The 25,742-nt window shown below is 41.9% G+C and overlaps 2 protein-coding genes across 7 annotated transcripts in view; both read right to left on the reverse strand.

Moving 5' to 3' along the window:
• The window catches only part of LOC106579847 (bone morphogenetic protein 1), a 55,832-nt gene extending 53,867 nt beyond the window's left edge, over positions 1-1,965 (reverse strand). Inside the window, exon 1 of the mRNA XM_014160135.3 lies at positions 1,709-1,965. Within this exon, the coding sequence (XP_014015610.1) occupies positions 1,709-1,853 (145 nt within the window). The 5' untranslated portion in view covers positions 1,854-1,965. The remainder of the gene's footprint in view (positions 1-1,708) is intronic.
• Positions 1,966-6,104: 4,139 nt separating this feature from the next.
• On the reverse strand, positions 6,105-25,742 carry kansl3 (KAT8 regulatory NSL complex subunit 3). Of its 6 annotated transcripts, none has more exons than XM_014160130.3 (22): positions 25,493-25,742; positions 24,709-24,981; positions 24,357-24,527; positions 24,071-24,161; positions 23,774-23,959; positions 19,826-19,957; positions 17,394-17,510; positions 17,208-17,306; positions 16,718-16,789; positions 13,411-13,485; positions 13,107-13,264; positions 12,720-12,783; positions 12,351-12,539; positions 12,081-12,237; positions 11,696-11,773; positions 9,897-10,073; positions 9,573-9,660; positions 9,265-9,392; positions 8,727-8,833; positions 8,418-8,616; positions 6,880-6,992; positions 6,105-6,788 (listed from the first exon to the last, which is right to left on the reverse strand). In XM_014160130.3, the coding sequence occupies exons 2-22, from the start codon at positions 24,918-24,920 to the stop codon at positions 6,786-6,788; spliced, it is 2,616 nt and encodes an 871-aa protein (XP_014015605.1). In that variant the 5' UTR covers positions 24,921-24,981; positions 25,493-25,742; the 3' UTR covers positions 6,105-6,785. The 6 variants fall into 6 exon arrangements, with proteins under 6 accessions (XP_014015605.1, XP_014015603.1, XP_014015609.1 ...); XM_014160128.3 differs by having other exon boundaries at positions 6,880-6,995; XM_014160134.3 differs by lacking the exon at positions 11,696-11,773.

Consider the following 25,742-nt stretch of genomic DNA (forward strand, 5'->3'; position numbering starts at 1 on the left):
GTAACAGAAGGATGCTGAGACTCTTTAAAATGTATGTTAAACAAAAACCACTGATTGAAAAGTTAAACAAACCATACAACTCTATGCACGAGGACTTCTTTTAACAATTTCCGCTGAACATTTTACAAAAGCACATTTACCTGAAGAACAGGGCAGATGCAAAGTTTGGTAAAAGAAAGACGGTTTGTGCTGTTTGTGCCATCACTCTGTTTACCATGGAATTGCCCACATCTCCATCCCCTGCATGATGCTGACAAGCGAGAATGAGACATATACAAGCACCAAAACATTTAAGTACCAGGGAGAACTTCCAAAGGGGTAATTTCTAAGAGGAGCCATGTCTCAATCTGTAACATAAATGTATTCACCAGATGAGGAAAAAAATCTCTCAGAATTCCCCAAAGACACTAGGAGATACAGTGAATTCACAGCACAGTGTTTATTACGATGACAACTGAGATATCCTCTTCTATACAAAATATAGGCCTATTCTGTTATGAATGTTGACTTTATATTTGGAGACATCAGCTAGACAGGGGATGGTGCAATCCGATACTTCAACAGAACTGGATGTAGCTAATCCAAATGAATTAATTGAGTTTAATTAGGCTACACTTATTGTCTGGATTATGAATAAAGACCCCTTCAACCTTGGCTATGGGAGAAGAAGACCCATGATGATGAGTGCAATGTCAAAAGAAACTTGCAGATAACAGCCAACATATAATTAGAAGAACACATACAATATGGGTCTAATGGGTTTTACGAGGGGTCAGAAGTGGAGATCATTCATACATGAGGATGAAATAGATCAGGGGTGTATTCACTATGAGCCAAACAGAACGAAAATGGGCGGGACCTACCTGAATTTGTCCAATAGAAATTCTCGGATTCGTTGCAAAACGTTTCTCGTTTGGAGTAAACGGTGAAATGTTTTCCAACAGAAATGGCGTAATGAATACACCCCATATGTAGCATACAACACCCCAATCTCCAGCCGCTTGTTTTCAGTGGTCGCGTGAACAGCCGGTGAAGTAAATGCACGTCATTTTGCGCAATGACAAAACCAGGTGGGGAACACAAGAGCCTCATAATAACATAGTAGAATGCAGTGTTTTTCTTCACGACCAAGGCCTACATAGCCTAAGTAAATGTAACATCGGCAAGGATTTGAATCATTTCAACCGACAGTTCAATGGGTGATGATTTGGTGCTATCCAAATAAATCTTCCAAGTTAGGCTATACATTTGATTAAATAGGCTATTCTAAAAATGCCATCTTTTTGACAACTACACAGACAGATCATACATTAAATATACTCTTAACTATAGATAAAGATATGGCGAAACTTTAAAACAAATAGCATTTTCCATTATGTTCTTCCAGTAAAAATTCCAAACTTTTTTTTCCATGCTTTGAAAAATGTACCCTGAGAAATTACATTGATGTCCTCGGTTTATATCCACGAGTGCCATCTTTCCACCATGAGTTATGCCAACAGTATGTTACTATGCTCAATCATGTGTAAATCAGAAAAACTATGACAATAGGTAAAAAATAAAGAATCATAAAAAAAATCTATTTTAAAACTCGATTCACCGCTGTCATCTCCAAATGCATTTCCCTCACTTCCAAACACATAAAAGCATTTCGTGGCATGTTTTAGGTCCACATAAATATTAGATAAATAGCATTCCAAAAGCTTACCAGCTTTACAGGGATCCTTATAGTCGATCACATCTGAGGTGGCAGTGGGCTCCACATAGTAGCTTGTTTCTATTGCTTCTAAATCGATCGCCGATATCATGCAAAGGCAGGATAGAAGAAACAAACATCTCGTTGTGAGATCCATGATTCGTGAGTGAGGGGTACAGCAAAAGACGAGAAATAAGAGGTAAAGAACAAGAGGAACGAGAGGGACAGAAAGAGAGAGAGAGAAAATGGGAGGTTTTGGGGGAAATGAGATCTCTCCGGAGGGCGGGTTTAAAATCAGAGCTCAGCCTCTCCACAATGTCTTGATTCTGGGGCAGTGATTCGCTCCCCTAGCCGTGCTCCGGGCTAGTGCATTTGCCAGCAAACTTCGGTGATCGTGGCACATCATCACGTTGGTATGTTTGGAGAGGGGCCACGGCTATGGGAAAATACTTTATATTAGCCTATATAAAATGATAACCCTAACTGAATGTATTTTTTTTTACACCTTGAAAGCCTTTCAATTGTTACAATGTTTGAAAAAATATATAACATTTTACCAAAACATTTAATTTCAACACAGCACAAGATCTCGAAATGTGCGTGCATGGACAATATCCTGGAAAATTAAGAGCATCATTCTTATGATACCTCCTGGTCAATGTGTATGTTTTTTTTTAATGTGATTTGAGAGTCAGTAAAATCTCAAATCTATCATCATTCCATAGTTACAAATCATCAAAGTGACATTTTGTGTTTCATCATGCCCCTCCCTCTGCTCTAATAGTCAACACACATGTGCGTGCACGCACACACACCTACACTTTTATTCCTGGGTGACATTGTCAAACAGGGTTCCCATACAACAGACACAAGGTAGAAATCTTCTGTATGCGACAATGACCATTATCACAGCCTATTGAACATTATCATCACTTCAGTAGATATCCAACTACAATTACAGAAAAATAAATACAATGTTAAATAAAAAGGGAGTTATAATTCGTACTGTGTATCATTTCAAATATAGGCAATGGTTTTTATTGAGTTAAGCGCCACCTGTTGCCAACACATAGAATGATCATATTATGAATGGTGAACTTACTAAATGAAATGAGAGTTTGACTGTGTGATAATAGGTTGCTTCTTGTGTAAATATTTTCTGTCTGGATTTTAATGATTTGTATCACTACAGTTATGGAAATATTTTACCTGCAGAGAAAAACCTGATCACTCATTGATTTGTTATCTAAAAATAAACATAACGAATGATGAAACTATTTTAATGTGTATGTGATTGTGAAGAAACCCAAAAGGAGGGCATGACAAATAAGGTACAGCAATAGATTACTCAAAATTAGTAACTTCATCTCATTATTAGATTATTTTCATTTCTATCACATATATTATAAAAAACTTGCACCAAATATTCAATAGAGGAATAATGAAACACAATGCTGCAGACTGATCATTTCCTAACTGACTGCCCACCCAACTCCCTAGCATCCTTGGGCCAATGCTGGCTCAGCTGCCCACTGTATCTTGTTGATGAAGTGGCATCACTGCTAAAAGGTCAGCTTCAATGTTAAGTTCCAGGGAAAGCTTTACCAACCCTCATTCTTTGTGTAATCATAGCCTACTACATTACTCAAAGTTTGCAAAAACACAAAGATTAGGTAGCTTTTAGTGTACTCCTTTTTCCACTGAAACTAGAGATGAGTTGAGATTAGCTGAGTAAGCACGTGATTTGCCATGTGTCTCAGCCCATTGCTTGGGGAGTGAACAGGATGGAGCTGTGTTGACTAAATAAAAGTGTCCTTTTGACACAAAGATCATGATGAAATTGCAGTCTGATTTTATTTATTTTTTTAAACTGCAAAGCAACCAAGGAGAGCAAATTTGGCCGTTTTTGACATTTCAAATAGTTTAGAACAGACAGGAAAAGCTTTCATTTACACTGAAAGGTGACTTCTGAGTCGTGTGAAAATAAAATGCCATTTCAGTGTGTTTGAGGCAATATACAGTGCATTCAGAAAGTATTCAGACCCCTTGACCTTTTCCAAATTTTGTTACATTACAGCCTTATTCTAAAATGGATTAATCTACATCAATCTACACACAATACCACATAATGACAAACGAAAACAGTTTTTCAGAATGTTTTGCAAATGTATAAAAAAAAACAACATAAATACCATATTTATGTAAGTATTCAGACACTTTGCTATGAGACTCCAAATTGAGATCAGGTTCATCCTGTTTCCATTGATCATTCTTGAGATGTTTCAACAACTTGATTGGAGTCCACCCGTGGTAAATTCAATTGATTGAACATGATATGGAAAGGCACACACCTGCCTATATAAGGTCCCACAGTTTACAATGCATGTCAGAGCAAAAACCAAGCCATGAGGTCAAAGGAATTGTCTGTGGAGATCCAAGACAGGATTGTGTCAAGGCACAGATCTGGGGAAGGGCACCAAAAAATGTCTGTAGCATTGAAGGTCCCCAAGAACACACCGGCCTCCATCATTCTTAAATGGAAGAAGTTTGGAACCACCAAGACTCTTCCTAGAGCTGGCCGCCCAGCCAAACTGGGCAATCGGGTGAGAAGGGCCTTGGTCAGGGAGGTGACCAAGAATCCGATGGTCACTCTGACAGAGCTCCAGAGTTCCTCTGTGGAGATGGAAGCACCTTCCAGAAGGACAACTATCTCTGCAGCACTCGACCAATCAGGCCTTTATGGTAGAGTGGCCAGACGGAAGCCACTCCTCAGTAAAAGGCACATGACAGCCCACTTGGAGTTTGTCAGAAGGCACCTAAAGGACTCAGACCATGAGAAACAAGATTCTGTGGTCTGATGAAACTAAGATTGAAGTCTTTGGCCTGAATGCCAAGCTTTACGTCTGGAGGAAACCTGGCACCATCCTTACGGTGAAGCATGGTGGTGGAAGCATCATGCTGTGGGGATGTTTTTCAGCGGCAGGGACTGGGAGACCAGTCAGGATCGAGGGAAAGATGAACGGAACAAAGTACAGAGATCCTTGATGAAAACCTGCTCCAGAACGCTCAGGACCTCAGATTGGGATGAAAGTTCACCTTCCAACAGGACAACGACCCTAAGCAAACAGCCAAGACAACACAGGAGTGGCTTCGGAACAAGGCTCTGAATGTCGTTGAGTGGCCCATTCAGAGCCCGGACTTGAACCCGATCGAACAGCTCTGGAGAGACCTGAAAATAGCTGTGCAGCAACGCTCCCCATCCAACCTGACAGATCTTGAGAGGATCTGCAGAGAAGAATGGGAGAAACTCCCCAAATGCAGGTGTGCCAAGCTTGCAAGACGACTTGAGGCTGTAATTGCTGCCAAAGGTGCTTCAAAAAAGTACTGAGTAAAGGGTCTGAGTACTTACATAAATGTGATATCTGTTTATTTATTTTTTTAATTTATATATTTGCAGACATTTTTTAAAACCTGTTTCTGCTGCATCATTATGGGGTATTGTGTGTAGATAGATGAGGGGGAAAAAACAACGGAATCCATTTTAGAATAAGGCTGTAATGTAACAAAATGTGGAAAAAGTCAAGGGGTCTGAATACTTTCCGAATGCTGTGTAGATCACTCGTGTAGTGTTACAGTAGAAGTCCCATACTGGAGAATGTGAATATGATATTTCTCATCATGGGTCGCTGAAGGAATGGACATGAACTTTGGGGAAGTTAGTTGACCGAGGTCTCTCGCTATCTTCCTGATGGGCATATGTATCGTCTGCTTATAATAGACAAAGCCTGGCTTATATAAGAGCTAAAACCTAAAACACACCATCCTCTATCTTGTCGGACTGTTACCCATGTGTGTAACGCAGACACAGTGCAGGGGATGCCTGCTAAATGAGTAGGTCTATATTAATGCAGCTGCCTGTGAGAATGATTATGCACTCACATCATTTAATGCAAATTAAATTCATTCAGTGCGCAGGAGACAGTTCAATAATTGTATTCTGAATTGGAATAAGGTTTGGAGATGATATGCTTGTTCAATTCTTCCCTAATATCCAATTGAGCTATTCAAACTTACATGAAAATCCCCAAACTATGGTGCCAAGCATTATTACAATCCGCCAGCCGCAGAACTTTGGATATAACATTATAAATATAATATAGACCAACACCTTTTGAAAATTAAAGTTCAGTGAAGACAAAGTGGATTTCTTTCTCTTGATTACATTACTGAAAGGTAAGGACTCCCAGAGAGAACTTTTGTTCCATTTAAAAGTAAAATGTTTATAAATGTAGATCTGTAAATTCACATTTTCAACACAGGAGTAGTCCACCTACTTATAAACATGATCATTGTCACGCTACATAGAAAATATTTTTTCTGAACATTAATTGAGAAATCAATTCCATGGTTCGGCTTTTGAAACATCTTGCCAGGCCAAAAGGCTTTAATTAAACATGAAACAATATTAGCTGTAAAATTCCACCTAGCATAATTCCTCCCATGATGGTCAAATTAGAAATCCCTTGACCTAACTGGAGCCAAACAAAGTTACAGAACAAAGCATATAGAAAAAAATGTTGTAATGCTCTCAAAAGACAGGCTTAATTTAAAGATCAAATGGTCAAGAAAATAACAGGTAAGAATTACAATACTTTCCCCTCTACACATATACAACTATCATATGGCTGTTACATTATCCATTGCCTGTAAGTCAGTGACATTCTATTCAATGATGCTGAGGGTTACAAAAAAAGTGTCAACTGAGACCTTATGTGACAAAAATAAAATACCTTCAATATTTTATACCATCTTCAACTCTTAACTGAAATGAGTGTGACCATACATATGGCTGTTGGGCTGATGAAGTTTCCTGCAGCATGGAGACTGGTCCACTACACAAGTCAACTCACACCATGGGGAAGGAACCCTTCGCCAAGTGTTCATCTGTTGCATTGGGGAGAGAATAGACATAAGGGCAGGGGGTACATGGCTACACTCCTTTTCTATGGAGTCGGATCATAGCCCGTCCAGTCACTCCTCCAGGATGACAGTATCACATCTGGCATGATGCGTGTGGTCTTTGGGTTCATCACTGCAATAGAGTATTTTGATTTGAAAACAAATCTTCATTTTAGAAAACGTGATGGAGAAGTTAACATATTGCTGCTTGTGAGGAGACCCACCTTCATATCAGGTGGTTTGGACAGCATCAGTGGCCTCTCAGCCTGGCCCAGCGCAGTCATTCTGCTGGGCTGTCCTCGCAGCATCACAGTTATAATGGTGGGGGCTCTGAGCCCTGCTGCCAACAAAGTGATGGTATGGGTTACACATCTACTCAGATATGTATACTAGAACTGGGTGTCAAGCCTAGTTCAGACAGCATTTTCCCTCAGACACAGCAAAGCAGACAACATTCCAACTGAAATTCCTGAATAGCGGTGTCCAGCAGTGTGTGCTAATCCAATGAGAATTTCTTTTTTTACATCTCTAAATCAAATAGTTCTTAAAATACAACTCAGTGCCCAAGGGCTTCTTTTGCATTTTGCCTGTATTGTCATGTCTGGCTTGCTTTTCTCAATGGTAAGAATAGTCCATGTCAAGAGATGTAGACTAGAGAGAGGAGTGCCATTTTACTCTTAGCGTAAATTATTATTAATCCAGGTTTGAAAGTTGTCCACTCCTTTCCAGGTTTGTACAGAATTACAAAAAAAGAAGCTATCAAAGACAACAGCAATCCTGGGAAAGGAGTGGACAACTTGGATATCGCAACAGCAACAGCCATTTCTCGATCAAAAAAAGAGGAATGAAAACATGGGTTATTTTCCAGTCTTTATTGCAATGATAGAAACAGGTGGTATGCCGGATGTGAATATTATTGCTACTTCTCCTCATACTCTTTCCTCTCTACCAAGTCCAGGGAGTCCGTGGGTCCTTGCGTGCATCTGGAATCATGGCTGCTGCTTGCTTGTTGCAGGTGATTTAATTAATGGATTTACAAAATGTAACATGAAGACCAAGCAATCAAAATGAAACAAACATAAAAAAGGCATCTACCGAGTGGACAGATCTGGTGAACAAATGCAGTCTGAACAGGGCCATTGACATCGTCAGTTGTCATGTGACATTTAGGCGATATTCAAAACGCCAAAATGCAAGAATGTCCATTTGTTTTTGTCCCTCTTGATTCACAATTATCGTGACAACAATTTTGTATCAATGAGTTCCATGTATCAAGGAAACTACGGGCAAACATGAACATATTCAAAGATTCTCATGTAAGCATTTTGAACATTTACATTTGACATGTGTAGACTAATACATAAACAATATGTATTAAACATGACTTAATCAAACTGCTAATTCCAATGTCACATCCACCTGGATCATGTATTCATTGATGTTTTCCTTATGGCTCTTCCAAACATGAACATTAGTACAAAAACACATCATCCCTTACGATACAAATCTGTAGACTTTGATGTTACACGGCTACAAGTCTGGCTTTCCTGATACTGACCACACCTAGGATCCTCACGGATGACTATCTGCATACACATTATTGATCATGCTGTCCACTATCTCAGTCAACTATCTGTAGTGTGGCCAAGGTGACCTGGCGATAGGGCCCGTCCTGCTATTCTAGCTTATCCGAAAATCAAGGGGTTAAGGAGAACCCTGGGCATTCAGCGTGGCCGCCGTGGTTTGGCAGTTCGGGACGTACCGGCACTCTGGGTGGAGATGTGTGCCAGGCTGGGGAGGCTGCTCGCCAGCTTGGCCAGCCCGCCATTGGTGAGTAGCTGGTGGATGGCAGTGGTCTTGGACAGCCCTCCAGTGGAGACCACAGGCACTGCCCGGAGCAGAGTGCTGCTGCCAGTACCTATGGAGCTAAGGACCTGACCCTGGGGCTTCCCACCAGAGGCCTGGGGGAGAGGAGAGGTGGAGTCAGTCAGACAATGAGTCAGCACACAGACACAAACTCACATTACTGAGTAGACTTTTTGCAGGTTCATGAGAAAAGTCCAGGGTGTACCTGAATGCTGCCCATGCTAGCTGTGGTGGTGGGCAGACTAGGGGATTTGGTCACGATCTCCTGAAGACTGAAACTTAGGCCTTGGAGGAGGCTGCTGGCGGAAGGTGCTGCACACAAACACAGCGAGAATGAATCAGCACTGCTCACATTTACGCACAGTCAATACCAAAGGCTCAACAACACAACTACTGACGACAGTTGAGATCCACCCCTATTCGTCCAATTGACAAAACAACCTCTGGTAGAAAAGTCCAACGGTTAAGCTTCCATAGATAATGCAGAAGTAAGGCTACAAGTAATCAATATCATTGTTTGCTCAGATCGGTTGTTCTCATGAAGTGCTCAAAATCAGGACATAAAACAAAACTCTCCCCTTTTTAAATGTGTGATGGATTTGCGGTTCCTCTGCATTACAACTAACAAATCAGTGAAAATATACTGTACAACATTTTTGGTTGTAGTTCAGTGTCTAGACTGTCATCTTTGAGATCCGCTGCTGTGCCAAGTTAGGACAGTCGTGCAGGCAGGTAGGAGATACCTTGGGCAGTAGCAGGAGCTTGCGCCTGGACTGGTGAGGAGGACCCTGACACCATGCAACTCTGCAGGTTGTGGAAAGAGCTGGACCCCGAGCTCAGGGCACTAGACACCTCTGTCAGACTACCAGACCTGCAGTAACACACATAACCAGAGCTGTGGTAGCTACCCACCCCATAGGATTTTTTCTATTCAACAACTTCCAACCAGAGTCCAAAACTCAATCCGTTTGCTGCACACAGCACTGCCCAACAGGAGATTGTCTGGGGAGTTGGAGATCATTGTGTGCGTGCGTGTGTGTGTCAGGCCTACCGCTGGGATGTGAGGAGTCCAGAGAGTTCTTTGGCTCCAGACACAGTCTGTCCCACAGTCACAGCCAGGGGCTTCCCAGGAGGACCCCCTGCATTAGAACAGACAATTAAGAAAATCAGACAAATCTGACCAGACAACATCACACTATAACATTGAAAATGGTTTCTAATGACTTTTGAAATGGTGGAAATAAGAAAATATGATACAAATTCAGATAAGCCCCACACATTTCAATTCATTCGGCAACAAATTCCAATTTCTCTTTACTGGATCATTCATTTAGAGGTTCAGAAAACTGCTCATAGTTAAATCTGAGCCAGTTACCTTCCTGTGCTGTAGCGCTGACAGCGCCCCCTGCTGTCTCTCCATGCAGAATGGTCACCTTAATCTTGGCTCTCTTGGAGGCTTTGATGGGAGTGGGGCTGGGAGTCTGCCTCCTCTTCAGATGGGCCCGTAGCTCGTCTCTCTCCAGGCCCTCAGTCTGCTCACTGGATACAGGAACTGAAACACAGACACAGAATATCACTGACTGGGATAAACAGACCAGACCATTCCAATCCTGATCACAAACTCACTTGTCAAAGTATAATGGAATATACTGAACAAAAATATAAACACAACATGTAAAGTGTTTCATGAGCAGAAATAAAATATCCCAGAAATGTTCCAGACGCACAAAAAAACGTATCTGAAATGTGACAAATTTACATCCCGGTTAGCATTTGTCCTTTGCTGAGATAACCCATCCACCTGACAGATGTGGCATATCAAGAAGCTGATTAAACAGCATGACCATTACACAGAGGCACTTTGTGCTGGAGACAGTAAAAGGCCACTCTAAAATGTGCAGTTGTCACACAACACAATGCCACAGATGTTTTGAGTGTGTGCACGATTGGAATGCTGACTGTAGGAATGTCCACCAGAACTGCTGCCAGAGAATTTAATAAGCCACCTCCATCATTTTAGATAATTTGGTAGTATGTCCAATTGGCCTCACAACCACAGACCATGTGTAACCACGTCAGCCCAGGACCTCCACATGCGGCTTCTTCACCTGCGGGTTTGTCTGAGACCAGCCAACCAGACAGCTGATGAAACTGGGTTTGCACAACAAAATAATTTCTGCACAAACTGTCAGAAACCGTCTCAGGGAAATTAATCTGTGTGCTCGTCATCCTCACCAGTCTTGACCTGACTGCAGTTTGGCGTCGTAACCGACTTCAGTGGGCAAACGCTCACCCTTGATGGCCACTGGCACGCTGGAAAAGCGCTCTCTTCATAGATGAATCCTGGTTAACTGTACCAGGCAGTGGGCCAACGGTTTGCTGATATCAAACTTGTGAACAGAGTGCCCCATGGTGGTGGTGGGGTGATGTATGGGCAAGCATAAGCTACAGATAAACACCATTGCATTTTATCGATGGCAATTTGAATGCACAGAGATACCGTGATGAGATCCTGAGGTCCATTGTCGTGCCATTCACCCACTGCCATCACATCATGTTTCAGCATAATGCACTGCCCCATGTCACAAAGACCTGTACACAATTCCTGGAAGCTGATAATGTCGAAGTTCTTCCATGGCCTGCATACTCACCAGACATGTCACCCATTGAGCATGTTTGGGATGCTCTGGATCGACGTGTATGACAGCGTGTTCCAGTTCCCGCCAATATCCAGCAACTTCGCACAGCCATTAAAGAGGAGTGGGACAACATTCCACAAGCCACAATCAACAGCCTGATCAACTCTATGCGAAAGAGATGTGTCACGCTGCATTAGGCAAATGGTCACACAAGATACTGACTGGTTTTCTGATCTACGCCCCTACCCTTTTTTATTTAAGGTATCTGTGACCAACAGTTGCATATCTGTATTCCCAGTCATGTGAAATCCATAGATTAGGACCTAATAAATTTACTTCAATTGCCCGATTTCCTTATATGGACTAACTAAGTAAAATCTTTGAAATTGTTGTGTTTATATTTTGTTCAGTGTATGTATACTGCTCACTTAAAATTGTTATATGACCCTGTTAACAATGTACATCAATGATCTGGCAGTAAGAGGGAGATGGCAGACAGAAAGGAAGAGAAAAGAAAGGAGAAAGACATACTTACCAAAGACACAGGAGGGAGTGCCAGGAGGAAGATTTTTCCTCACAAGCATGTTTTGTTTCATAAAAGCAGCAAACTGGGCTGAAATTAATTGAAAAGAAAGGTGGAAGGATAGTCGAAAGAGAGTAGAGAAGGGATGAAAAGATAGTCACGTTCCATTGTGCCCTTCTGATGTTGTGACTGCCCTAACAAGATGTGTCCAAGTAAACCATTTTCACCATTCAATATCGCATTCACATCTTCTCAAGCCCACAGAGCTATTGAAAAACCCATTGGCAAGAGAGTTAAATGACTCATTAAAACAAGTTCACACAAACAAATGTGTCAAATGTGAGAGCTGTGGTGTGTGTCTGCGTCTGTTTTCATACATGCTAGTTGGCACACAAACCTTGTGCCTGCTTGTGTGTGAGCACAGTCCCAGACCGCTGCATATGGGTCTTGAGGAGTTGTGTGGCAGTGATCAGACTGGACTTCTGTGCTGGGGACAGTGCCGACGTCTTTGGCTTGGGGCTGGAGGTGGGACTACTGCACACACTGGACAGGTCCTGAGGACACAACCATAAAAACATAGCCAATCAAATGATCAGCAATGTATATATTATTCCTAGCATTTCCTTGCAAGTCTTCCGGAGCGTGCCTGAGTTGATGCAGGACATACCTCAGAGCCTGAGGGGGATATGGGTACTCTGAGGGCAGGGGAGGAGGGGCGGCCCCTTTCCAGATCAAAGGGCAGCTCCCGTCTAGGCTTCTTCTTCTTCTCCGTGTCAAGGTCCCTCAGCTCTCCTGAGCCGTGGCCGTGGCTCTCCGCCCGCGTCAGCACCCCCGACAGGAAGTCTGCTATCTCATCCTACACAGGAGAGAGACGTATATCTGCATGAAAAGCATTTCAATGACACTCCATGTGAGGAGTTTGATGGCTATGGTTAAATTCTTAAAATCCTTTGACGTTTTTATAGAATCTTCACCTAAATTTGTTTGAATAAAAACACTATGGCTTCTTTACAGCACAAGAGCGACATGGACCAACCTGAATGCAGCGATCCACCATGGTCTGTGTCAGTCCCTCTGATTTCATCTTTGTGGAGTTGATTCTGAGGAAGAAAACCATTTCATTAGGAATGAGAAACAAAGTCTGATGCACTCAAATTCTTCAATTTAATAGCCCTGCAGAAAAAGAATTCGAGCAGTGAAAACTTCAGGCCTTTTGTCTTCACAAGAAAACATTCAGTGACTGAATGCTTTCAACTGCTGCTACCTTTCCGTCTTAAAAATACATATAGTGAGCAAAATATTTGGAACATGGAATTGCAAAACAAAGAATCGTGATTCATACACAATTGAATTACATATCGTATGGGTACCTAAGTATCGTGATAATATGGTATGGCAATTCCCAGTCCTAGAGTAAACCCACCTGAGGTTGTCGTCCGCTCCCCCCACCACCACCATGCTGTTGTCGGCTCTGAGTTTCTCTCGGAACTCCTCCATGGCCTCTGTGCCACACTGCAGAGCATTCTGACCAACCACAAACAGCACTGGTGTCTTCATGTCCAGTAAGGGGTCGTCCACATCCTGCCAGTCAACAATACAAAAACAGTCAATACACATCTAAGATCCAGAGACATGTGGCAAAATTATGTTGGTCTGTGTAAGACAAGTTGAAGCATCATATCTAAATGTCTCCACAATGCAAGAAACATTTGAGCACATTTCCTTACCCCTCTTGGTCCATTGATGGTTAGCAGTGGAAAGCCAAGACACACCACAGCAGTCAGGTATTCCATGAGAGAGACCTGGGAGAGGACAACCACGTCAATATGTGCAGTGCACCAACGTCACATCCACCAATCACAACACAGATCAGAGCTCAGATTCCACAAGGATTGTTTTCAATAACCACCAGATATTCAGAAAGTATTCACACCTTGACTTTCCAAATTTGATGGTGTTACAGCCCGATTTTTGTCACTGGCCAACACACAATAAATAACCAATAAATGTCAAAGTGGAATTATGTTTTTTTAAATTATTTTATAAATTAATTTAAAAAATTTAAGCTGGAATGTCTTGAGTCAATAAGTATTCAACCCCGCTGTTAAGGTAAGCCTAAATAATTTCAGGGGTAAACATTTGCTTAACAAGTCACAAGATGAATGGACTCATTCTGTGTGCAATAATAGTGTTTAACATGCTTTTTTAATGACTACCTCATCTCTGTATCCCACGCATACAATTATCTGTAAGGTCCCTCTGTCGAGCAGTGAATTTCAAACACGGATTCAACTACAAAGACCAGGGAGTTTTTCCAATAACTTGCAAAGAAGGGAACCTACTGGTAGATAGGTAAAAATATATATAGTTTTAAAGCAGATTGAATATCCCTTTGAGCATGGTGAAGTTATTAATGACACTGTGGATGGTGAATCAATACACCAAGTCACTACAAAGATACAGGCATCCTTCCTAACTCAGTTGCCGGAGAGGAAGGAAACCCCTCAGGGATTTCACCATGAGGCCATTGGTGACTTAAAACAGTTAGAGTTTAATGGCTGTGAAAGGAGAAAACTTAGGATGGATCAACATTGTAGTTACTCCACAATATTAACCTAACTGACAAGAGTGAAAAGGAAGCCTGTACAGAACAAATATTTCAAAACATGCATCCTGTTAGCAACAACACACTAAAGTAATGCTGCAAAAAAATGTGGCAAAGCAATTAATTCACTTTTTGTCCTGAATACAAAGTGTTATGTTTGGGGTAAATCCAATAGAACACACTACTGAGTACTACTCTCCATATTTTAAAGCACAGTGGTGGCTGCATCATTGGTATGCTTGTAATCATTTAAAAAAAAGAAACAGAATGGAGCTAAGCAAGAGGCCAAATCCTAGAGGAAAACCTGGTTCAGTCAGCTTTCCACCAGATATTGGGAGATGAATTTCTTTCAGCAGGAAAATAACCTAAAACACAAGGCCAAATCTACACTGGGGTTTCTTACCAGGAAGACGGTGAATATTCTTAAAAGGCTTGAAAATCTATGGGAAGACCTGGAAATGGTTGTCTAGCAATGATCAACAACCAATTTGACAGAGACTGAAGAATTTAGAAAATAATACATAGGTAAATGTTGCATAATCCAGGTGTGGAAAGCTCTTAGAGATTTACCCAGAAAGACTCACAGCTGTAATCATTGCCAAAGGTGATTCTAACATGTATTGACTCAGGGGGTTGAATATTTATCTAATCAAGAGATATATATATATATTGCTCAAAAAAATAAAGGGAACACTTAAACAACACATCCTAGATCTGAATGAAAGAAATAATCTTATTAAATACTTTTTTCTTTACATAGTTGAATGTGCTGACAACAAAATCACACAAAAATAATCAATGGAAATCCAATTTATCAACCCATGGAGGTCTGGATAAGGAGTCACACTCAAAATTAAAGTGGAAAACCACACTACAGGCTGATCCAACTTTGATGTAATGTCCTTAAAGCAAGTCAAAATGAGGCTCAGTAGTGTGTGTGGCCTCCACGTGCCTGTATGACCTCCCTACAACGCCTGGGCATGTTCCTGATGAGGTGGCGGATGGTCTCCTGAGGGATCTCCTCCCAGACCTGGACTAAAGCATCCGCCAACTCCTGGACAGTCTGTGGTGCAACGTGGCGTTGGTGGATGGAGCGAAACATGATGTCCCAGATGTGATCAATTGGATTCAGGTCTGGGGAACGGGCGGGCCAGTCCATAGCAGCAATGCCTTCCTCTTGCAGGAACTGCTGACACACTCCAGCCACATGAGGTCTAGCATTGTCTTGCATTAGGAGGAACCCAGGGCCAACTGCACCAGCATATGGTCTCACAAGGGGTCTGAGGATCTCATCTCGGTACCTAATGGCAGTCAGGCTACCTCTGGCGAGCATATGGAGGGCTGTGCGGCCCCCCAAAGAAATGCCACCCCACACCATGACTGACCCACCGCCAAACCGGTCATGCTGGAGGATGTTGCAGGCAGCAGAACGTTCTCCACGGCGTCTCCAGACTCTGTCACGTGCTCAGTGTGAACCTGCTTTCATCTTTGAAGAGCACAGGGCACCAGTGGCAAATTTGCCAATCTTGGTGTTCTCTGGCAAATGCCTACCGTCCTGCACAGTGTTGGGCTGTAAGCACAACCCCCACCTGTGGACGTCGGGCCCTCATACCACCCTCATGGAGTCTGTTTCTGACCGTTTGAGCAGACACATGCACATTTGTGGCCTGCTGGAGGTCATTTTGCAGGGCTCTGGCAGTGCTTCTCCTGCTCCTCCTTGCACAAAGGCGGAGGTAGCGGTCCTGCTGCTGGGTTGTTGCCCTCCTACGGCCTCCTCCACGTCTCCTGATGTACTGGCCTGTCTCCTGGTAGCGCCTCCATGCTCTGGACACTACGCTGACAGACACAGCAAACCTTCTTGCCACAGCTCGCATTGATGTGCCATCCTGGATGAGCTGCACTACCTGAGCCACTTGTGTGGGTTGTAGACTCCATCTCATGCTACCACTAGAGTGAAAGCACCGCCAGCATTCAAAAGTGACCAAAACATCAGCCAGGAAGCATAGGAACTGAGAAGTGGTCTGTGGTCCCCACCTGCAGAACCACTCCTTTATTGGGGGTGTCTTGCTAATTGCCTATAATTTCCACCTGTTATCTATTCCATTTGCACTACAGCATGTGAAATTTATTGTCAATCAGTGTTGCTTCCTAAGTGGACAGTTTGATTTCACAGAAGTGTGATTGACTTGGAGTTACATTGTGTCGTTTAAGTGTTCCCTTTATTTTTTTGAGCAGTGTATATAAAAATGTTAAATTTTTCATTTAAAAAAAATGTACAAAAAAAAAGACAATTAAATCACTCTTAAAAATATGAAAAACGCCAAGAGGTGTGAATTGTTTCTGAAGGCACTGTATAACTTTCTGAGCATCACAGAGAACACGCTCAGAAAATGTTGATGCCATGTAGTAGAAAGAGACAGCAGTCTTACATGACAGGCGATGAGCGCTCCCACATTCCAGCCAACCAGGATAATGGGTTTGTGAGGGAAGTGACTGTGGACCTGGTTCATAAATACATTGAAGGGCAAATAAAAAGACAAATAGACAGTCTAGCACATAACTTTCAAAGAACCATCTGAAATTGCAGCAACAATCTAGTCCAGTGGTATTCAAAGACAGGGGTACTGCACTGGGGTTGCCAAAAAAAATAAAAAAAATAAGAATGCAGATTATTGTATGGGACAATATAGAAATGATTTCCAGAAAGATGATTTGAGAAATAATTGTATTGAGTAAATATATTTATTGGTTTCTTTTCATTTCCATAAGAGATGAAAGTGCAATGAATTTAAGTGCATTTGTTGAAATGTCCCAATTGTACAGTTGGAGTTCCTGCTGAAAAAATGTGAATACCACTGACCTAGTCCATTAGGAACAGATATTTGGCTACACATCTTCAGGTTCATATAGCAGCCTTACCTCCATGACTTTGGCCCTGACGGTGCCCAACATGTGCTCCAGACACTGAGTGATGCCCACATTGGCTCCACTGTTTACGTGGGTATTTACCGGGATAACCTGAGACAAACATGTTGGTTTATACCTATTGGGTGTGTATAAAACGCAGTGATGCACAATCACACTTGAGAATGAATAGATACAAACCTTTCCCAAGCAGGAGAGCTGTGACTGCCAAAATCTCATTCGGCGCGAGGTAGAAAGAGCAGGATTGGTGGGCCCTGATGGTGCAATTAAGATGAGTGGGGAGCCAGGAAGCTTGCTCTGCAATACAAAATTGTCATTATCACATCAATAGGAAATGCAATCAAAAGATCCCAAGTCAATTTATTTTATTTTAACGACCAAATCTCTTTTCTTTTATGTAAATGGAATGTTACAGAAGGGTCATAGACACCTTTGTGATTTCACTTATTGAGAAACATACCCCAAATAGCAAATCAGTTCCTTATCCTTGTTGTGTAGCATGTGGGCCCTGAAAAAAAACATGAACAAACGCTCCAAAAACACCCAAATACGTATCTTAGAAACGCTCTCACTATAGTGATGCAGGTCTTTAGATGTACCGTATACTATATGGACACACCCGGCCTGCACGGCAGCATTGGGGAAACAGCCTGAGTGACACAAAATGGAATATAAAGTTGTGGATAAGGTTCTGAATGACAAAGACCTGCATCACTATACTGATATATTGTCTGTTTCTGAAAGGATGTATTTTTGTGTGTGCCTTTTTTCATGTTTTTTTTTTTTTTTTCAGGGGCCCCATACTGCACAACAATGATGAGGGAGTGGCTTGATGTTTGAAGTAAGTTTCTGAAAAACAAGTGAAATCACACAACAATGTCTGGACCATTCATTTTTTTAAATGGTCAAAGTTAGGCATATACAGTGGCGTGCGAAAGTATTCACCCCCTTGGCATTTTTCCAATTTTGTTGACTTACAACCTGGAATTAAAATAGATTTTTTGGAGGTTCGTATCATTTGATTTACACAACATGCCTACCACTTTGAAGATGCTAAATATTTTTTATTGTGAAACAAACATGAAATAACACAAAAAAACAGAACTTGAGTGTGCATAACTACTCAACTGCCGAAAGTTAATACTTTGTAGAACCACCTTTTGCAGCAATTACAGCTGCAAGTCTCTTGGGGTATGTTTCTATAAGCTTGGCACATCTAGCCACTGGGATTTCAGCCCATTCTTCAAGGCAAAACTGCTCCAGCTCCTTCGAGTTGGATGGGTTCCGCTGTTGTACAGCAATCTTTAAGTCATACCACAGATTCTCAAATGGATTGAGGTCTGGGCTTTGACTAGGCCATTCCAAGACATTTAAATGTTTATGGTCATTGTCCTGCTGGAAGGTGAACTGCCATCCCAGTCTCAAATCTCTGGAAGACAGACAGGTTTCCCTCAAGAATTTCCCTGTATTTAGCACCATCCATCATACCTTCAATTCTGACCAGTTCCCCAGACCCTGCCGATGAAAAACATCCCCACTGAATGATGCTGCCACCACCATGCTTCACTGTGGGGATGGTGTTCTCGGGGAGATGAGAGGTGTTGGGTTTGTGCCAGACATAGCATTTTCCTTGATGGCCAAAAAGCTAAATTTTAGTCTCATCTAAACAGAGTACCTTCTTCCATATGTTTGGGGAGTCTCCCACATGCCTTTTGGCGAACACCAAACGTGTTTGCTTATTTTTTTTCTTTAAGCAATGTTTTTGTCTGGCCAATCTTCCATAAAGCCCAGCTCTGTGGAGTGTATGGCTTAAAGTGGTTCTATGGACAGATACTCCAATCTCCACTGTGGAGCTTTGCAGTCCTTCAAGGTTATCTTAGGTCTCTTTGTTGCCTCTCTGATTAATGCCCTCCTTGCCTGGTGCATGAGTTTTGGTGGGCTGCCCTCTCTTGGCAGGTTTGTTGTGGTGCCATATTATTTCAATTTTTTAATAATGGATTTAACGGTGCTCCGTGGGATGTTCAAAGTTTGGGATATTTTTTTATAAACCAACCCTGATCTGTGCTTCTCCACAACTTTGTCCCTGACCTGTTTGGCGAGCTCCTTGGTCTTCACGGTGCCGCCCCTTGCTTAGTGGTGTTTCAGAACAGGTACACTGAGATCATGTGACACTTAGATTGCACACAGGTGGACTTTAACTAATGTGACTTCTGAAGGTAATTGGTTGCACCAGATCTTATTTAAAGGGGGTGAATACATATGCACCCACCACTTTTCTGGGTATTTTATTTTTTTAACAAGTAATTTTTGTTCATTTCACTTCACCAATTTTGACTATTTTGTGTATGTCCATTACATGAAATACAAATCCATTTAAATTAGAGGTTGTAATGCAACAAAATATGAAAAATGCCAAGGGGAATGAATACGTTTGCAATGCACTGTAAAACAGTATAAAGATGAAACTACTAAGCGCTTCCTGCCACAACTATGAATTTCATCCCTACTACCATTCGGAATGTGAGCTTGTTTCCATTGTCTTTTTCATTCTGACTGCAGTGAATTCAGATTGCTCCCAGAACCACAGATAGGGATTAGCATTAGAGACCTACCGGTTTGTTGTGAGATAGAACGCCCACGGCTGGATCCCAGGGCCTCTTCAGTAGCAGAGACAGGGCCTCTGCACCGGCCGCTCCAGTCTTCACTGATGAAGTCAGCAGCATCCTGTCAATCAGCGAGGGCAACTGCACAGACAGAAATGTTGAGTCATCCTGGCCATACTCTGAACCTGATTATTACCAACGGGCTTTCTATTGACATATCCACTATTGTTGTTGCTGCTTTATCTGATCACCACTATGTATTTTTCTACTACCTTTTTGCCCATAGCACAGAGTAATACTGAACGCATTAAGAAACACCATCTTACCTCTGAAGTTGCTACAGATTTTAACTGAGTGTGAACAATACTCCATCACCGATTCTGCCTTCCTCGTAATGAGTTAGTTGATAACTTTAACCTGTTGGGTCTAGGGGGCAGCATTTGCACGTCTGGATAAAAAAAATGTACCCGATTTAATCTGGTTACTAATCCTACCCAGTAACTAGAATATGCATATACTTATTATATATGGATAGAAAACACTCTAAAGTTTCTAAAACTGTTTGAATGGTGTCTGTGAGTATAACAGAACTCATTTGGCAGGCAAAACCCTGAGACATTTTCTGACAGGAAGTGGATACCTGATGTGTTGTATTGACTTTAAACCTATCCCATTGAAAAACACAGGGGCTTAGGAATATTTTGGCACTTCCTATTGCTTCCACTAGATGTCACCAGCCTTTACAAAGTGTTTTGAGTCTTCTGGAGGGAGATCTGACCGAACAAGAGCCATGGAACGATGATGTCCCATTAGACACCTGGCGCGCGAGTTCATGTTGGGTACCCTCGTTCCAATACGTTATAAAAGAGTATGCATTCGTCCACCTTGAATATTATTCATGTTCTGGTTAAAAAAGGCCCTAATGATTTATGCTATACAACGTTTGACATGTTTGAACGAACGGAAATATATTTTTTCCCCTCGTTCATGACGAGAAGTCCGGCTGGCTTACATCATGTGCTAACGAGACGGAGATTTTTGGACATAAATGATGAGCTTTTTTGAACAAAACTACATTCGTTATGGACCTGTGATACCTGGAAGTGACATCTGATGAAGAGAATCAAAGGTAATGGATTATTTACATAGTATTTTCGATTTTAGATCTCCCCAACATGACGTCTAGTCTGTATCGCAACGCGTATTTTTCTGGGCGCAGTGCTCAGATTATTGCAAAGTGTGATTTCCCAGTAAGGTTATTTTTAAATCTGGCAAGTTGATTGCGTTCAAGAGATGTAAATCTATAATTCTTTAAATGACAATATAATATTTTACCAATGTTTTCTAATTTTAATTATTTAATTTGTGACGCTGACTTGACTGCCGGTTATTGGAGGGAAACGATTTCCTCAACATCAATGCCATAGTAAAACGCTGTTTTTGGATATAAATATGAACTTGATAGAACTAAAAATGCATGCATTGTCTAACATAATGTCCTAGGAGTGTCATCTGATGGAGATTGTAAAAGGTTAGTGCATCATTTTAGCTGGTTTTATGGTTTTGGTGACCCTGTCTTTGAATTGACAAAACATTACACACAACTCTTGTAAATGTACTGTCCTAACATACTCTAAATTTATGCTTTCGCCGTAAAACCTTTTTGAAATCGTAAAACGTGGTTAGATTAAGGAGATGTTTATCTTTCAAATGGTGTAAAATAGTTGTATTTTTGAAAAATTTGAATTTTGACATTTATTTGGATTCAAATTTGCCGCTCTTGAAATGCACCTGCTGTTGATGGAGTGCACCACGGGTGGCACGCTAGCGTCCCACCTAGCCCCAAGAGGTTAATAGCAAATAAAAAGGGCAACCATTGATGCCATAGCTCCAGTAAAGTTGAAAAAGCCAACATCCTAATGGAGAACCCCTTGGATGAGTGAGGAAACGAATACATTTAAGAAATTACAGAAAGGCAAAACGGAAGGTGGATGAAGTCAAAGTTGCAGGTCCATTATGACATTCTGAGGAAGCAACTTGCCAGACGGGCAAATTTTTCTAACCTGATCACTAATAATCAGAATAATTTGTGAGTGCTCTTCTTGACCATTAATAGCCTGATAAATCCTACCCCCGCAAACCTATATGAACTTCCCTCCACATCTAACTGTGATGAGTTTGTGGCATATTTCAGAGATAAGATAAACGTTAAGCTGGGTATCAGTCAAGCAAGACCTGATGAGAGTTTTGATGATATGTGTCCTAGCCTACCACACAAAGGCACTATGGATTTATTTTCCCTGGTTGACACAGCCATCTCGATCCTATCCCCACCACCTTCAAAACAGATTTTAATTGCATATCTGAAGACGTGTAAGCTATTGCAAATCACTCCCTGTTCACAGGCACTTTCCGCACTGCAGTAAAAACTATGGTGAAACCCCTTCTGAAGAAAAGTAATCTAGATTCTTCAGCGCTTAGCAATTGTCAGCCAATCTCCAACCTTCCATTCTTAAGCAAAATTCTGGAGAAATTGGTTTACAAACAGCTACATTTGTTTTTCAAGTGCAAACTGTATTTTTGCAAAATTCCAATCTGGTTTTGGGGCCTACCACAGCATAGAGACAGCCTTAGTTAAAGTGGTAAATGACCCAACGCAGATGCTCAACAGCTCTCTGTCCTTGTATTCTTGGATTTAAGTGTTGCATTCGACACTGTTGACCATGATGTCCTTCTGGAGAGGTGGGTTGGCCTAACCGGTCTAGTTCTAATTGGTTTAGGACCTACTTAACCGGTCGAGAGTTTTTCACCCTTGGTGAACATAACTCAGAGAAAATACATATCACATGTGGCGTTCCACAAGGTTCGGTTTTGGGTTCGGTACTGTTCAGTTTAAACTTGTTACCCGTTGGCAGCGTTATCAGAAAGCACAGCATTGATTTTCACTGCTATGCAGACGATACACAACTTTACATCTGTGTCACCACAGGATTTTAGCTCCACGGATAAATTACACTGTATTAATGATTTAAATACTTGGATGGCTAACAACTTCCTCCAGTTAAATCAAGACAAGACTGAGGTACTTATTGTTGGAGCCAAAGCACAGAGAATATGGCCGCACATTATAATTCACAGGCAATAAAGATAAAACACCAGGTAAAAAACGTAGGTGTTATTTTAGATTCTGAATTCAATTTCAAATCACACAGGAATGTGACCAAATAGCTTTTTACCAACTGAGGAACATTTCTCTCTCAGGCTGATACTGAGAGACTCATCCATGTACTGATCTCCTTTCTGGTCTACCCAAGAAAGCCATTGGTCAACTGCAAAACATGCAGAATGCTGCAGCACGGGTAATGACCAAGACCAGATGGAGCACACATTACACCGGTTTTTAGGTCTCTGCACCGGCTGCCTTTGAGTTTCAGAATTAATTTTAAGATTCTTCTATTAGTTTTTAAAATCAATCCACAATTGTGCACTCCAATACATGTCAGACAGGCTTTTAAGTCATTTAGCCAGTAGGTCCCTCAGGTCCTCTAGCGCAGGCCTTTTAACTATCCCAAAGCCTAGGACCAACAGGCATGGAGAGGCAGCCTTTAGTTACTATGCCCCCAGCCTCTGGAATAGCCTGCCAGAGAACCTGAGGGGGGCCAAAACTGTGGACATTTTTAAGAGATCTTAAAGTCGTTCAGTTTTGATTGTTATTCTTTAGTTTTTAATCCTCTTATATCTGTTGTGTAGTAAATACTTCAGTATTCATTTTCATTGTTTATTCCTGTTAAGCACATTGTGTTGAATTCCATGTCTGAAATGTGCGGTATAAAAAATGCTTTATTTGATGACTGTCACAGTGATAGAATGTATCCCTCTATATAAGAACGCATGTCACAACATCAAATAATGTGTAAACACATTTTGAGAGAGGAAGAGACAGACAGAAAGGAGTACCTTGCTCTTGAGTGTCTGCAGTACATCTAGGTAAGCGGCCAGCATGGCCAGACTGAGGGATTCTATCAGGGTGCTGTGTAGCCACTGGGTCAATTTGGTGTCCCAGTTGACACTGGCCAGTGCATGGCGCACCTTTCGGGCACACTTGTCCACAGCAATCCTGCGCAATACTGGCTCATTGGAGGCCTATGAGTCAGAGGAAGGGATGGTAAGACACGAGGGACAGGAACTTTGATAGTCATTGAAACTGAATCAGCACCACATACAAAAGCATTTAGTTGGTGCATATAAACTCACATTTTCATTGGCCAGCCGGGCCAGTCTTTCAGCTTGCAGAGCCTTCAGCACCTTATTAAACAACTTGTTTTGAATGACCGACCATCCAGCCCTGTAATACAAGCAGTGTATATCAGTAATGAAGTCTGACGATTATCACCATTTGAAATGGAGATTGCGACAAAGACGGTGTATACAAGAGCTGAGCAAACAAGGCATCTACAACACATAAGTCCTTACGGAACATAGATTTATTTTTAAACCTCAATAGGGTTATTCAAAGGGAGGTTGGGTGGAGGCCACTCACTTGTTGATGTGTTCCTCCCAGTCGTCAGGGGGTGGGGGACCCTCGGCAACTGTGCGAGCAAATAAAACATGTCGCTCACACTCCTTCATAACACTGCGTGCTTTCTGATTGTCATAGAGTGGAATAGGTGTAGGGGTGACAGATTCCACATCTATTGACAGGTCTGATTCCCTGCAAAAGAACACAAACATACTTCAGTAAATGCTGTCATCCAGTTTTAGCTGTAACTTTATTATTGTCGCGATAAAGCTACTGCTACAAAATTAAATTTGTTCTGAGACAGACAGGTTTTCAATGTTAAAATTGTTTGGGCAATGAGTCATCGGTGAGGATAATGAGGGTTGAAACTCACGGAACGGCATCAGGTTGGCGACGGGGTGTGACGAACAGCATGCGGGTGGGCCGGGCACTGCTGGCGTCCGGGTGGGCATTCCATGGCTTAGCATAGCTGTGGTCCAGGAACACCAAGTCCAGTTCACGCTCATGGACAGACAACTGGAACAGCAAGGATGTACCCATCCTCCGCGCTGAAGTCTGGAAGTCCCTGTCCACACCACGGTGCATCCTCTACTGGGGCCCCAAGGGCCCTACAGTTCTGAGACAGAGTTCTGCTTTCAATCCAAGCCTGAACAAGGAGGAACTGTGATCAATACCACTATCATATTCATCAAACATCATCATGTGACATCACATGTAATTTGTACCCCTCCTCTTTAGCCCACAGCTGGTTAGTACAAGCACCATTCTTATCCATTTTGTGACGTTCGCTAACTAGTTACACGTAACGTCATTCTTTTAGCGAGCTACAGTACATAGCTTCTTCAGAGACGTTCCTCTAATGTTGATAGTAAAATACACCGCGGTACGCAAGCTCTGCGTTGTTGACATGACGTTACAAGTTGGCTAACTACATGTCTTAGCTAGACGGCTAACGCTAGTTAGCAACAACACAATATTTTCATTAAACTAACGTTAGAGTATGGCTAACAGAAGGGGTAACTAACAACTGATAACTATACAGGGCATTACAACGTGTATTAATGTAGCAAATATTAACAAGGCGAACATGACATTAGCTAGCCAACATGGTAACGTAGCATTAAACCTAGCACGCGCTAGTAGCATCGGCTACTCACCTTTTCATGCTACTGCCATTGATAGCATTACGTATTTGCAATCGAACAATAATTTACACCAAATTAAGTCATATATAAATGTCAACAAAGAAATTACGTCTAGATTTTGGCACAAATTTGAGAAGGACTGACGTTAGCTACTAGCTACGCCTCGTTGATGTATTACGGCAGAATTCCTTTTGTTTTGCGTGGGCGCGAGCCACCGCCACAGTCACTTCTGCACACATATACAAAACACGGACTGGATCCT

Source organism: Salmo salar, chromosome 20, assembly GCF_965601325.2.
Source record: "Salmo salar chromosome 20, fSalSal1, whole genome shotgun sequence".
Taxonomy (NCBI): Eukaryota; Metazoa; Chordata; class Actinopteri; order Salmoniformes; family Salmonidae; genus Salmo; species Salmo salar.